Source organism: Mus caroli, unplaced genomic scaffold (assembly GCF_978045245.1).
Source record: "Mus caroli unplaced genomic scaffold, Mus_caroli_1 scaffold_1, whole genome shotgun sequence".
Classification (NCBI taxonomy): Eukaryota; Metazoa; Chordata; class Mammalia; order Rodentia; family Muridae; genus Mus; species Mus caroli.
Window position 1 is genome coordinate 163,986,464 of NW_028227256.1, and position 15,895 is coordinate 164,002,358.

The 15,895-nt window shown below is 45.3% G+C and overlaps 1 protein-coding gene across 5 annotated transcripts in view; it reads left to right on the forward strand.

The window, feature by feature from the left end:
- Ildr2 (immunoglobulin like domain containing receptor 2) overlaps positions 1–12,548 on the forward strand; it is a 69,003-nt gene extending 56,455 nt beyond the window's left edge. For all 5 annotated transcript variants that reach the window (XM_021168537.3, XM_021168551.3, XM_021168546.3 and 2 more), the window contains 4 exons: positions 286–399; positions 4,526–4,739; positions 5,654–6,350; positions 7,763–12,548. In XM_021168537.3, the coding sequence (XP_021024196.1) occupies positions 286–399; positions 4,526–4,739; positions 5,654–6,350; positions 7,763–7,798 (1,061 nt within the window). In that variant the 3' untranslated portion in view covers positions 7,799–12,548. The remainder of the gene's footprint in view (positions 1–285; positions 400–4,525; positions 4,740–5,653; positions 6,351–7,762) is intronic.
- Positions 12,549–15,895: the final 3,347 nt, after the last annotated feature.

Below are 15,895 nucleotides of genomic sequence, written 5' to 3' on the forward strand. Positions count from 1 at the left end.
TAGCTGTAGAAGGTCAGACAACAGGAGGGACAGGATAGCAAATGAATGAAAGCACACTGCAGCGGGTTTGCTTGTTCACTTCCAGGACCTTCGTCCTAATGGCAACCCCTGATTGAGGATCTCAAGTGTGCCCCCTGTGTATAAACTGTAGTTTACTATTTCTGGGCAATTGTTCTAACTGGGAACCATGTTTTTCTGCTTGGTTAAAAAGAAGAAAAAAAAATGGAGGCCTCCTGTTCTTGCTTTTCCTGTGTTTAGCTCACCCTCCTGTGCTTTCTCCAACAGTTCGCAAAGGTTACCGGATCCAGGCTGACAAAGAGAGAGACTCCATGAAGGTCCTGTACTATGTCGAGAAGGAGCTGGCTCAGTTTGATCCAGCCAGGAGGATGAGAGGCAGATGTGAGCATCTGTTAGTTTCATGTGATCTGTGCTTCATTAAGGATTTGGCAGCTGAAGATGAGATGGTGGGGGTTTGGGGGCCGAGGTCATCAGATTTGAAGCTCCGAGCCAGCAGGTGTGCTTGTAACACTACCACAAAAGTACTTCTGAGAACACGGAAGGGAATAGAAGGGGATTCTAGTGGAAGCGTGTGTGGTTGTGGGGCAGTCTGTGTCCATTGCTGTGGCCTTAGAATCCTGGTTTTAAAATGTTTCATTAGAACAGTCCCCTTATAAGACTCCATAAGCAATCCTCAAAAATAGTGACTCACAATGTGGGGTGGCTCCATCAGTAAAGCTATTGCTGAGCAAGTGTGGGCTCGGATCCCCTGCATTAGTGCAAGCACGAGGACCCATGCTGAGACCTCGGCATCCAGAGCCAACAGATGACTGCTCTAGCCCTGGCCCTGAGCTGGCAGAGGCAAGCCAATCCCTGGAGCTCAGTGGGCACCCGTTCTACTCAGTCAGAGAGCTCAGGTTCAGTGAGAGAGCCTTTCTCAAAACCTAAGGTCAAGAATATCAAGGAAGATATTATGTCAACCTCTCACATTTACATTTATGAGCTCAAATGCATGTACACATAGGCACATTCAAGAAGTAAATACGCAGTAGGAGATTTTTCCAACCTGAAGGGTTCTTGCATTGAACAACCCAGATGCTGACTTGCCACATGGAGGCTTCAATGAGAGTGAAAGAAGAAGTCTAGTAAATAAATCTAGGAAAAAGAGGCTGGCACCCCTGTGAGATGTCCAAACCGCAGAGATTTGGGGGTAAGCAACGAGGCTGCACTTTTTGTCAAAGAACCGTTTAATTACTAAGTCTGTTGGTGGCATGGCCCCAACCCTTAACTTATCCAAAGCCCTTGGAGGCTGCAGCTGACACTGCTGAATCTTTAGAGTGGGTTCCAAATTACTGTCTATCATGGGAGGCAGAACAGGGCAGGTCTGACTCGGATGGGCTAATTATCAAGAGGGTGCTGGCAAGCCTGGTAGTGAGGTCACTAGGCACTTTCTTTGAACCCTCTTCTTCTTGGAACCAACAAGAGACTTGATGGAGCTGTTGGGAAAACAGTCCCAGACTAGAGGAACTTTATTCAGATTAAGGACAACATATTCCACCCAGTTTACAATTCTAAATTCATCCCGTCTGGGTTGCAGCCATTGCTGCATCCTCCCACCTCCTGGACTATAAAAAGACCATCTCCAGATTGGAATGTCAGGAATGCAGATGTCACCACACTTGACGAGCTGGTTGTAACAGTGTTGTCATGGATCTCTGTTAGGAGGACAGAGACAGGGAGAGTCCTAGATCAAGGGGAAGCCAGGTATCACCACTTAGAGGAAAAGTTAATGTAGTGACGGAGATCAAAAGAATGGAATGGAGTGTGTGTGACTTATCTCGGCTGACTACCGTGATCCGAAAGGTATTCAGAAACTGGCTGGTCTCAGCCTAGTGGGGCCTTAGAGTGGAAAGGAATCCCAGCCTGTGCAGTGTTCAGATGAGGAAGCAGAAGCTCAGGGAGTGTAGTGATGGAATTAGAAAAACTCACATAGAATGGTTTCCAATCTTGTGACTCACACAAAAATGCTTTTGAGCTAAGCCCCAACTGGCCTCCCCACTGTGATAATACCAGTGCCAGCATGTGGCCAGGGATAAGACTGGAACCCAGACCACCTAGTACCTGCAGCTTGACAGTACACGGCTGTGTGGACTGACTCAGGAATAGAGTTCACGCTGGAGGTTGGCTCTATTCTGAATAGCAGGGCAGATCATGGACTGGGGCAATTTTAAAAATCTCATAAGATAGATACCTTGGCTTCACAGATTTTGTAAGAATTGGGGTGTGAAGTCCAGGTTCTTGAATTTATTGGCCACTGTGGTTCTCCTTTGTGTAACCCTTATAAGTGGTAGTCACTTCTGGTTGCTTATATTCTTGGGATGTCTAGAGCAGGAGTCTGCAAACAGTATCTCCTGGGCACAAGTATATATAACAATTTCTGGTTTTTTAAATAAAGTTTTATTGGTACACAGTCAGGCTAATTTGCTTGCATGTGTTCTATAACTTCTTGTTGAATGGTGGAACTGAATGGTTATAACCAGTATGGCTAGCAAAGCTTAAAATGTTTATTCCATGGCTGGTCCTTTACAGAAAATGTTAGTGTATTCCTGTCCCAGACTGGCAATATTATTTCTGTCAAGGGCGACATTGATGTCATATTCTACTTGGCAAAAATTTTAGTGTAACATACGCCCTGGGTAGCTTGTTACTATGAGTGGTCCAATGGTGATAGTTCTTACAATCTGGAGAAATGAAAAAGGTCAAGTATCCCTTGAAATTTCGAGAAAATTCTGAGCCAACAATATTGTTTTGCAATGTTCTCATTGAGTGTGTTCTAAAGCTCCCCACCCCCCACCCCTGTATGCCTACTAGAATTGGGACTCATGGGAACTGTGAGGGAACATTGTAGATTTTAACCAATAGTCTGTGAGCTGCTTCCTTTTAAAATAGGCATAAAGGCTGGAGAGATGGCTTGGTGTATAAGAGTGCTTCCTGTGCGGGCTTGGGGACCTTGGTGTAGATCCTGGCATCTATGTAAAAAGATAGACATGGTTGCAGTCTCCTGTAACTCCAGCTCTGTAATGGGGCAGAGAAGAGAGGATACCGGGGTTTTCCGGACACCAGCCTAGCTCCAAATTCAGTGAGAGAATTAGGTGAACACAAGTCCGCTGGAGACATACACATAGGCATGTACCACACACACACATACACACACACACACACACACACATCATCATCATCATCATCATCATCATCATCTTTCTCTAAGTGGTTTATGTTTAAATGTGTTATAATTTAATACCAAATGATCCCACGAGTAAATTATCATTCCTGTGTGCTCTCTCTCGGTAAGACAACACTAGGAGGTCACTAGGAGGTCCTGCTGTTGTAAAAAAATTCCTCTGGTCCTCCTTGTACCACAGAGGATGGAGGGGAGGCAGAGGGAACCTGAGAGACCATATCTCTGCCTCCCACATCTAATTTTGGCTTCACCTTTCACTCAGCAGCAAGGACTAGTAAATGTTGTCTTTAATAATATTTTCAAAGTCTCAGTTAAAAGATTTAGAAAACAAGTGGATTCAGTTACATTACAAATAGGTTCACTAGATTTGTTTAAGTAAAAGGAAATTCAATATATTTCTAAGGTTTTTTTTTAAAATAATCGAAATTTCTGTTATTTTTCTAGCCTACATCGTAACTCCAGTCCTAGTTCATAAGTACTTCTGCACAAAGCTAGGAAGTGAGAAATCTGTGACCGCATCTTTCTTCCTTTTTTTAGGCAGGGGCTAGAGTTCAAGCTACAGCCCAGTGGACACAAAGGCTAAGTCCACCTTCCAAACTTCTGGCCTAGCCACTCACAACCACAAACACCTGCAATCCTTTGGTAGGGAGGGAAACAGGTCTACCCAGGCCTTATGTAGGTCTGGTGATCCTTGGGCAGGGCATTACACAGCAGGAGCGTGGTCTAAAAGGTAAGTGAGCTGAAACCAAGGTATATGTCCTTCACCTTGACTTTGAGCCATTTGGAGAACAGAATGGGCCTCTTCTAAAGCACGGGGTTCATACTGGCTCTAAAGACCCCCTTTTGGGACTGGGCCAGCAGTAGAGAACATGCTATTAGTAGTGGCTTTTTTTCCCTTCCTCTCTTGGCCCAACATAGCCTGAATCATTGAAGTTCACCGCAGTGATTATATAGGACAGAGAAAAACATTTGAACAAGGGAGATGCACTAGGAGGCCAGCTGCAGACAGCCCCAGTTCCGGGAAGCCTGCCTTAGGTAGAACAAAGACAATTGTCTCCCTATTCCAAGAACAGCATGTAGGAAGCCTCCCTCTCTGTAAGCAAGTTGGGTTTGAGCTGGAGCCAATTCCTGCTGAGTAACACAAATATCACCTGTGAGCATCTACAGCTCACACTGCTCAGGACCAGGGCTCCCAGGCAGAAGATTCCGGAAAATGCGATCTCAGCCCTTAGCAGCACTCCCTTCCAACCATTTAGAAAACTATGGTGCCTGCTTTTGTTCCTGCAGATAACAACACCATCTCGGAACTCAGCTCCCTGCATGATGATGACAGCAATTTCCGCCAGTCTTACCACCAGATGCGGAATAAGCAGTTCCCTATGTCTGGAGACCTGGAAAGCAATCCCGACTACTGGTCAGGTGTCATGGGAGGCAACAGTGGGACCAACAGGGGGCCAGCCTTGGAGTATAACAAAGAGGACCGTGAGAGCTTCAGGCACAGGTGACGACCATGGGTGGGAAGGGACCACTGTGTGTCTGTTCTTCTGTTTCTATAGACTGTGGAATATCTCTTACATATATTACAACCTGTGATACTGTGTGTGAGAAGTAACCAGTTAAGCCTTTTTGAAATGAGTGTCTTGGGCCCAGTAATGAGCACAGACACTCTCTCCATATGTTTTATCCTAGAACCTTTAAAGAACCCACTATCTTCACCACCCTGATCATTTATCAAAAGAATGATAATCATGCCACCATCTCTTGTAATTAAGCCTTATACTTCTAAAAAGCAGCTACTGTTGATGTTCCTATTTTAAGGCCAGGAAATAGAAAGTTCCAGATGCTAAGGAACTTGCCCAGGGTGATAAGTCCAAGCAACATTTAATAATCTGTGTGACAGCTTGATTCCTGAATGGCATGCCTGCACTCATTATCTTTCCTTGGAGGACAGTAGGTTACCCCCCCCCCATTTCCTTTACCCACTACAGAGGTCTCAGGCCTCTTGACTTAATAGGCAGCTTGGTCCCTGCCCCAGAGAGAGATACAGTCCTTTCTATGTTACCAATTATTTCTGGTCTCCTGGGACCAGAGCTGTGTGTTGCTGTTTGCTGTGGTTGTGAGGGTGGGTGAAGTAAGACATGTGGCTGTCACCCAGGGGTCTCATCACGATCACAAGCTGATCTGTGTGTTTCGGCACTACACAGATCACAAGGTATTTTCAGATAACACAACCATTCTGGTCTTCCACACAAACTCATGAGAGAGCCAGGATTGCTCTGGCTGAATTCGCAGCACGAAAGGTGCCAAAGTTGATTCATCCTGCTGGGCTGAGGGGTAAGATTCAGCTGGGCCCCTGAAACTCCAGGGGTGCGCTGCAAGGGTTCCATGCAGTAACCAGTGACCATCTGCCCGCAGCCAGCAGCGCTCCAAATCCGAGATGTTGTCGCGGAAGAACTTTGCCACGGGCGTGCCGGCCGTGTCGATGGACGAACTGGCAGCCTTCGCAGACTCTTACGGCCAGCGGTCGCGGCGCGCCAATGGCAACAGCCACGAGGCGCGGGCCGGGAGCCGCTTCGAGCGCTCGGAGTCGCGGGCCCACGGTGCCTTCTACCAGGACGGCTCGCTGGATGAGTACTACGGGCGCGGACGCAGTCGCGAGCCGCCGGGAGACGGGGAGCGCGGCTGGACCTACAGCCCTGCACCCGCACGCCGCCGGCCGCCGGAGGATGCGCCTCTGCCGCGCCTGGTGAGCCGGACCCCGGGCACCGCGCCCAAGTACGATCACTCGTACCTGAGCAGCGTGCTGGAGCGCCAGGCGCGGCCGGAGAGCAGCAGCCGCGGGGGCAGCCTGGAGACGCCGTCCAAGCTGGGCGCGCAGCTGGGCCCGCGCAGCGCATCCTACTATGCCTGGTCGCCGCCAGCCACATACAAGGCTGGGGCCAGCGAGGGCGAAGACGAGGACGACGCGGCGGATGAGGACGCGCTGCCACCCTACAGCGAGCTGGAGCTGAGCCGCGGAGAGCTGAGCCGGGGCCCGTCCTACCGTGGGCGTGACCTGTCCTTCCACAGCAACTCGGAGAAGAGGAGGAAAAAGGAGCCCGCCAAGAAACCCGTGAGGGCTCACCCCGATCTCTCTCGAGCTGGGTCCGGGAATGGGGGTGGGGGTGGGGTGGGTGAGTTGTGAGGTTGCAAGGCCCCCTGGCGGAAAATATGGTGGAGGCTGAGTCATCAGTTTCACTCTATCCAGGGTCAGGTGGAGGAAGTAAGGGTGGGACCCTCAAGAGATGGCAACATCAACAAAACATATTTTTTAAAGTAGATAATGTATAGGTGATTGTAGGAAAAGACCTTCAAAGGGCTCACATTCCCGCTAGCCTTTACCCGGAGTTTCTGTGGACTGCGTGCAAGCTATTTTGTGCATGCTTAATGCGGACATTCCAGAGTGATGGCTATTTACAAAAGAGCCACTTCTTCCTGTTGAGTGAGTGTCTACTGAGTCGAGTCATTACCTTGCATGTGTGACAGGAGTCTTTGCTTCTGCTCAGTTCTCTTGTACATGGACGGACATAGACTTCATTGCTTTCTCTGTACACTCAAGAGAAGTCTACTTTTCCTTCAGCCCCTGAAAGAGCTCTGGACTTCGGAAACATTGGGGAAACAGTCACGTGTCCACAGGGAGGCACCAAAGTACTCCTGCACCCCTCCCCTGCCATACACTTTTTATATCACTCTCCATGCTCGAGAATTTCTGTTTGTCAGCTAACCTGACAGCACTATTTTCCAGACTCTCCGTTGGGTTGGCCTGCCTACCTTCCTGCCTTTTTTCCTTTTCACTGGAGCTCGAACCCAGGGCCTTGCCTGTGCTAGACAAGTTCTCTATCACTGAGCTGCATCCTCAGCTCTGGGCACTTTTCAGTATACTGTATGGGGAGCAGGAGAGTGAACAGGAAATAGGTGTTCGACATTATATTCATTTCCCCCAAGTGCCTAAGCGCTTTGCTTGTTCTTTTTTTTTTTTTTTTTTTTTTTGCTTTTTTGCTTTTCGAGACAGGGTTTCTCTGTGTAGCCCTGGCTGTCCTGGAGCTCACTTTGTAGACCAGGCTGGCCTCAAACTCAGAAATCCGCCTGCCTCTGCCTCCCGAGTGCTGGGATTAAAGGCGTGTGCCACCACGCCCAGCCACTTTGCTTGTTCTTGAAACTAGAGACATGCAATGACCAAGGAAGGTACTGTGAGTGAGGAAGAAACTCCCAGGAGACGTCAGATCAACGGCACACCATCCACATGCCAGTATTCTTAAGACAATGCCAAGCTATTCTGAGGCCATGGAACTGGGTTCTATCTGACATATGTTGGCTTTAGTATTTTCTGGGCTTTGGGATAATCACCAGAAATCTAACAAAGTCTAGAGTCAAGGTGTGCCTGGTTTTGATCAGGTTTTCAGCTCTGCCCAGTTAGCCACCAGTTGTGTCTGTTGCTTTCTCAGTCTGTGGGTTAACGGTGGGCTCTTTTTGCTTTTTCCCTAGGGCGACTTTCCAACCAGGATGTCCCTTGTAGTCTGATACTTATAAGACACCTCTCTGGATGCCTGGAAATCAGATGCAGACTATGGAGACAAGACCCAAATCTGAAAGCCGGCAAGCCTAGGACCTTCTCTGGCCAGCAACCACGTTGGAAGCTTTGCTGATCTCTGCTTTGGCAAGGGATCCTCCTTTAATAAGGCTGATTTCAAATCTTAGTGCCCATCTATCTCGAGCAACTTACCAAGAAAACGCTCTTTGAGAACATACCACGTAATAACCCATCAAGTTTATCTTACACCCCCCCACACCCCCCATTTCCTTAGCAGAAACAAGACTCTGCATCCAGTTCTGAAGCTGGTAGCTTTGAACCCCTGATCTCTAGAAATTACCTATGCCTGCAGTATGTTTTTCTACGAATGCTGTTCTGTGCTTAGACAGGAATTTACTACTACTGTTAGAAGACCGTCTGCTCACAAGAGAGATAAATGGTAAAATGTACCTTGTATCCCCTTGCTTCCAGTCACTGGTCAATGAGTCTTGTTATGCTAAAATCAGAAGGCCTTTAGTGAGCGTACTGGCCGTGACCTCCTGGGCAATCACAGAAATGGCTTCAATTTGCTGCTCTGACTCACAATTCTAAGTGGCTGGGACAAACACAGGAGAGCATTTTGAAAAACCATCTTAAGTGGTCTTTCCTTTTCCATTCAGAGGACACAAACTGCGTTTCATCTTTCTGTCGCACACAGTGACAATCCTAAGATCCATCACCCCCTCTGCCGCCCAACCCACACAGGTCCCTCTCTTCCCTCCCTCTCCTGGTCTTTTCAGGGCTGGTGCCTCTGAGGGTGTTCCACTCCATGCTTCAGTGTGAATAGCTTGTCATCAGGTGCCTTTGACAGATGCTTCAAACAAACATTTGAGAGAGAAGAAAAGCAGAAGTCAGTGATGCAAAATGAACAGGAAATGATATGTAGGCTCATTATATTTTGAATGTGGGTTGTTTCCCCACAAACACACTCAGATTTGTTTTTGTTTTTATTTTTGGATTTGTACTTCACTTAAGAATTATTTCTACCATCCTGATTCCGCAGCTGTTGGGCACCAGAGAATGTGGTGTCCACATCTTTTGGCCTCACTGGCCCGCCACTATTGATGCTTTGGGGAAAAGAAAGACAGCACTTCCTCTTCCTGCTGTTGGAAAAAAAAATTGATTTTGCCTGAATCCCAAATCGAACTTTTGCAGGTAGTGGTCACAAACTCTTCCCCTCTCATGTTCCTGTGAAGGGATTTGTCCTCTTGCTGCCACAGGCCCTACCAAATGCACCTCGACTATCCTACATGATAAGAGAAGAGCCTGGTCACTACCGTCATTATCTGTGCCCATCTTATCAACTTTAAGCAGACTTGGAAGAACATCTAGCCACGACCAACAAAAGAACTGCCTAGCTGAGCCGAGCCCAAACTGGAGATTCCCGCTTGAGAGGAGACATTCAGTATTCCTATGCGTTCGTTTATCATCGACGATAAACCTGTCAGAATATTTGTCTCTGGTTGGTCACTCATCCAACCTTGGGTGTCACACAACCTTCATTGGGTGTCACACAACCTTCACTTTTGTTAGCAGACTTTTCAATCTGCATTATTGTGGTGAGACACCTGACTGGATGAAGCGACTGGAGCAAGGAGATGCTTGCTATCCCCTAATCCAGTGGTGGTCTACTTCTACTTATTGATCTACATGTAGTCTCTGATTCACTGGTCAGTATTTCCATGGCCACGTGACTGGAATTCCAGAGTCCATTCTGTTAGCATCCATTGTACTTCATGAGATTTCCAGAAAAGGTTCTCTGCGAGTGGTGTAAGAGCTGCTGGGTTAGGGTGGGTGTTGGGGGTTAGAATCATTACTTAGAGGAGAACTGGCCTGCCAAAGGACTTCACGGTTGCTTTGGCCTGCCCTAGATGGATCAGGAGGATACTTCAGCCCAATGCTGGCACTTCCAAGGGCTGGAAGACAAAAGCCATAACTCTGGTGCTGAGTTTTAGACTTGCTAGTGTCCCTGGCCTCAGAACACCTAGGTCTGATCTGTCTGTTTGGGCTCTAAATCAATATGGCAAAAACATCACTTCTTAGTCACCAGCTTTTGATTTCAACTTGCTCAGGCACTTTTGAAGAATATTGGATAGCTGCAGTAGCTATTGTTATACTGAGCACTGTGTCAGGCTTCTTAGCACCAAAGAGCCCCATAGCACAGGCTACAGAGACCAAATATATTGCTTTATAGAGCCAGGGGCATGTATGAGCTTGGGGAAAGCTGAGGGAGCAATGAATTAAAGAAAAAAGTTAAAATTGGAAACTTAAGGTTCTAAAGACAACAAGTCTATAGGCTGACAAATTTTTTTAAAAAAAATTCAATGTAGAGAAGATAACAGGCTTTCAATATAACGGGGGAAAGTGGAGCACAGATTGTTCTTTATAGGGCACGAGTCACGTGGGCTTCCCCACCTTCAGTACAGAGGAAACTCAGTTGCTTCTGGGTCTGTGGATAGGAGACGATCTGAATGGACAAGGCTAAGCTGGCCACCCTCGGTGCCCTGGACATTTCTTTACACACCCCTTTGTTTCTTCTCCAAATACTGTGTCCTGCACAGGAAGTGCCTATGCGTATTAGTTCCTTTCCTGTTTTTCTAGGGCATAAGCAAAGTGTCATATAAGAGGTGTTCTCCATCCACCGATCGCCTACAATTTAAGAAGGAAGATAAGTCATGCCCAAGAAAGGATGAGTATATTTTATGCATATGATAAGAAATAGTGCTATGGATAAATTATAATAAACCCAGAGATTTAAAGCTTTCTTTAAAAAAAAAAAACCTTAAATGGGAATATTTTGATATTTAAGTGTTGTGTGTTTATCCATCCATCCCATTTTTAGGACATGCTCAGTGATCTGCAAAGCCAGGCTGTAGAAGTCTGAGCTGAAAGGAGGTGAAGGAGAAGAGAAAGGGATGAGTGGCCTCAGGGAGGGGGGAAGAGTAGAGGCCCCCTGCAGGAGCTTCTGTCTCTGCCTGTGACTCACAGCTGAGTCAGGGACAAGCTGGAGGAGGGAGTATGGAAGCAGGTGGCAGGAGAGGTCCCCTGGTGCTCAGAGCTCTTCTCTAGGCTATGTATAGACTCATTAGGAGACACAGAACTGTATTCAGTTCTTCCATCCAAGCAAGCCCAGGGGAGCTTGGGATTTAGTCCTCCTGGCACTTGTATCTACAGCTTGGGGTGCAGTAGCACCTCACATGAGTTGGGAACCTCATCTCCCTTCTCATGTGGTGTAGGGGTGGGCACCCCAGGGTGAGAGGGGGCTGGCGCTACATATAAAAATCTGGTTAGATCCGAAGCAGTCTTTGAGAGGACTGGAGTAACAGTCACCGCTTTGGTTCCTCCGCTCTCCATCCATTTCTAAATAGATGGATAAGCCATCACCCACATTTATGGAGTCACAAACCTGTCAGGTCTTTAGATTCCCAATCTATAGGCCTTTCCTGCTGGATCTGTGTCTTACAAAATTGCCTAGACATAAGGATTACTTGCCTAGGGACTGGAGAGAGATGGCTCAACAGTCAGAAACACTGCTTTAGCGGAGGACCCGAGTTTGACCAGCACTCTACTAATGCTCACAGCTGTCTGTAAGTTCAATTCCAGGGACCCGCTGATCTCATAGAGCATCTGGGAGCACTGAACTCACATGGTACACATATGTACCATCAAAACCTCTCAGACACACAAAATAAAAATAAATACATTGTTAAAAACTGAAAAAGAAAGGGGCTCTGTGATTACGTGTGCTGGCTACCCTTCCAGAGGACCCACATTCATTTTTCAGCACATGGAGACTCCCAGCACCAGTTCTAGGGGATCTGATATCCTCTTCTGGCTTCTGCGGGTACTGTAAACACACACACACACACACACACACACACACACACACACACACACGAAGGCAAAATACACACCTAACAAAGAAATAAAGCATTTAAAAACACTTGGTAAAACAATTACTTGCCTGTGGGACTGGGATGTGGCTCAGTTGGTAGAGCTCTTGATTAGCATGCACAAAGCCCTGGTTCAATCCCTAGCACTATAAACTAGGGGTAGTGGCACATGCCTGTGATCCCAACATCTGGGAGAGTTACAAGTTCAAGGTCATCCTTGGCTACATAGTGAGTTCAAGGAAGGTCAACCTGGGCTGTATGATACTCTGCCTTAAAGAACCAAACAGCGAAAATAACAATGAAAAAAAAACACAAGGATTACTGACTGCCACTGTCACAAATGCTGTTGGACTGTACCTTGGAGAATGGATGGGTGGATTTGGAGTAAGGATTTGTACTCTGAACATATCCTTTCAGAGTGCCTTGTGGTAGATGCATTTGGGTGGTGCTATACTGGATCATACCTCTGGTGCACCCCTATCTGCTGGCCAGGAATATTATTTGTGCTGTGGATTATTTCATTCCAATATCACTGTGAGGTCCCTCTAACTCCCCTGGGTCTGGCACTGGTGTGGCACCCAGCAGTCCCAGCTATGACACTGGAGACTGGCTCGCCAGAGTCCAGCTGAAAGGAAACATTTAAAGGGAGGGGGTTGGAGGACCTCCCCGGGAGACTTCTTGACATGTTCCAACTCCCAGAATAGTGATGTGTTGTGACAGGCTGAGATCAGACAACAGGAATTACAGACTATTTTCTTATTCCCTTACCATCCTGAATAAAACTTAGCTCATGAATAGAAAAAAAAAAGCCATCAGAGAAAATGGCAAACGTAAATCATTTTTAAAGGGTACAAATTAACAGCTTTGCTAATAACATAACTTTCATGCTAGGACCAAAAGTGGGTGGAGAAAAAATAGTAAAATATATATTACCTATTCCAAAACTGATTTAATTGCAGCCAGAATCTTATGTAAGTTTAGAAGTGATGTATAGAGTACAGGAATCACCCATGGAAATTCTAAGGTCTTAGAAAGCAAAAGGTTCCCTACCAGGACCCTACCTCCTAGTCACTTGGGATTACCTGTGAAGCTCAAAGGCCCAGTGGCATCAAAGGTGAGTAAGAAGAAGCCGAGATGCTTTAAGCAACAGCGTGAGGTTGGCATCAACGGGGCACATTTGTTCTTCACAGCAAGCCCACTGTTTTCCCATCTTACCCAATGTGGAGCTGGGTCTGAAAGTGTGCCAAGTGATCACCTATTGCCAAATAGCTTTTAGTCTTTAGATGGCCTTCTGACTGTCCAGGTCCCAAGCCTACAGTAATCACAGGCCCAGCCTCTAGTGTGTTCTCTTCCCAAGCAGATGGATAGTGGGGAGAACCCTGACTCAATATTCACTCACACACCATTGGTGAGGAGAAGCTATGAAGGCAGGCATTTGCCACTTCATCTATCCACAGTAGGTTCCTTGAAATCTGCCTTGAGAGGGAGGTGCCTTTGCTGGGGAGGATCTTCATCATCAGCATCAAGCTGTGAGGGGAAAAGCTTCAACAAAAGGGTTGCCACTTTCCGCATTCTTCTCAAAGAGGAATTTCTAAGCCAAGCTACAGATTCATCCAGGCTCAGAATTCCATGGCTGTGGGCAGGAGCTGTCATCTTCACTATATTTTGAGATACATTTTTTTTTAGGTAGAACTCAAGGTCCAGATCTAGAGGGGGATAAAGAAGATGAGAAGGATAAAGTTGTGGCAGTTGAGCTAAAAGTCATGTTCAAGTTTTTTGGTGGGTCTGACTGGACAGGGGTAAATGTGGTACGACTCCTTTTATCTAAAACGTTGGGAAAGATACCCCTAGCTTCTTTCTTGTCGTGTTTATTAACAAAGATTTTAGACACTACTCCATGAGAAATTTCCTTGTGAAAATAAAAACCATGCCATCAAAAGAGTCGGGTGCAAAGACGCCTACTTCATGAGAGTCACCTGCCCAGTTGTTTTTGTGCCTTGTCTGTGACATCAAAACTGAAACATTTATATCACTGTCACTCATGGTTTTCTTTTCCTGTGTCATACATACAAAGTGCATTTGATTGTAATGTTTTAAAGTAAATAAAGCATTTCATCTACTTTTGTTATAAAGAACTCAATTAATTATGTTACAATCTTACAGTTAGTGCGCTCTCCAAGATTAAAAAAAAAAAAATCATACGAAGTGACCTGTATGGAACTGGCATTATGAAGCTCAGTGCTTAGTACTGCTATCTAAATAATAACAATGATTAATAATAATAATAATAATAACAATATACACACTCCCCAAAGAATGGTCTAAGTGCTGTAGAGGCAGATGTTGGCAGCTAATGTGTGTTCCAGCAGACTTTAGTGAGCTGCGGGCTGGGTGAATTCTACTGACACCCGCTGAGACATCAGGACTATGTTATCTACATATGTAGATATGGTAGTTGGACAATGATGGTAGCTGGCTCATATTCAGGAAAAGAACCTTTGCCTGACTCTTTAGAGAAGGGAGAGGAGAGCCGTTCCGTGGGAGGACATTTTAGTTTCTGAAGAGATTTGGAAAGTCCTCAGTACCATAATTAAGGGAAGGCAATTAAAAAACCTTTGTGAGCATAAACAGCAGTAAGTAGCTCGTGGAGCTATTAATCTCTTTGATGGCCAGGTCCTGTCAAGAGATTCCAGAAAACCTGTCTTTGCTTGAAACGTTTGGGTTTAACTCTCTTCTTTTAGTAATTCTGTTAAAATATTTCCATGTAGGTTTAATTTAAAAATAGACTCTAAAGCAGTTAAACTCATACCTCTTCTGGACTTCCTGCTATTTGGCTAATGTTTTAATTCCATCTTGATTTTTCCAGCCCTTATAAAATAATATTTTTAAATTTCTCAAGTATGTTTAGAATCTTTCCTCCCCACATCTCCCCCTATAAATCTTTTCTGGCTACATTATAGATTTTCTGGATGAACTGTTTTTCTTCCTGAAGGAAATTTTCTTTTGTGCTGGTCCCTTGGTGGATTATGCTGTTGGTTTGTTGCTGTCAATCACAGTGTCTTGTTATTGTTCCCCAAAGGGAATCTCACTGATGACAGAAGTCACTTTTTCTTCACCAAACTGAAGTCATGGGTTTCGTTCCTTCTGATCCCCAGGGGTGCTTTTGAGACATCTTGTCAACCCAATTGCTTTCCCTTTGTCAGCAATCTACCTTGTGCTTCAGGATACTTTTCAACTTTGACCTTGTCTCTAGTGTTCTTAGGTTTTAAAGAATATGCTACTGTGGGTTTCTTTTTATTTATTACAACCGGGACTGTGCTTCCTCAGTCCGTGGGCTGGCTTCTTATCAAATATGGAAAACTTTAAGCTATTAACGCATCAAATATTTCATCTCCAAACTCTCTTTTGACAAATCCAATTAAATGCTTCATCTTTTTGTTCTACTCTCTGTGTTTCTTAATATAATCTTCACGATTTCTCTTTCTTTGTCTTCAGCTCTCTATTCTGCGTAATTTCTTCATGTTTATCTTACAGTTTTCTATGTTCTCATCAGCTGATTCCAGTCCCAATTCTTCTTCTTCTTCTTCTTTTTATTTTATTTATTTATTTATTTATTTATTTATTTATTTATTTATTTATTTATTTTTGGTTTTTTGAGACAGGGTTTCTCTGTGTAGCCCTGGCTGTCCTGGAACTCACTTTGTAGACCAGACTGGCATCGAACTCAGAAATCCTCCTGCCTCTGCCTCCCAAGTGCTGGGATTAAAGGCATGTGCCACCATGCCTGGCTTCTAGTCCTAATTCTAATATACTTTTCAGTTCTGGGTGTTCAACTTAGTTTTATTTGTTTTTCTTTTTGTATGTAGTCATTTTGATTGTGCCAGCTTATTCTTATGTACAATTCCCTTTTATTTCTTTGCAATCAATATAATAATATTAAATTTTATGGATTATATTTCAATACCTATACTGTCTGTACCTTTAATTTTGGAGATTGCTAATTTGCTCACTGTTGTTCATGATTTCTTGTGTTTTTTTTTAATTTTGAACATATCATAATGTGTTGGTTTCAGTCAAGAAAGACCTTTTCTAATTTTTAAAGTAGCCTACTCTCCCAAATATATATATTTAGATCAGAAAGTCTAAGGTTAAGGG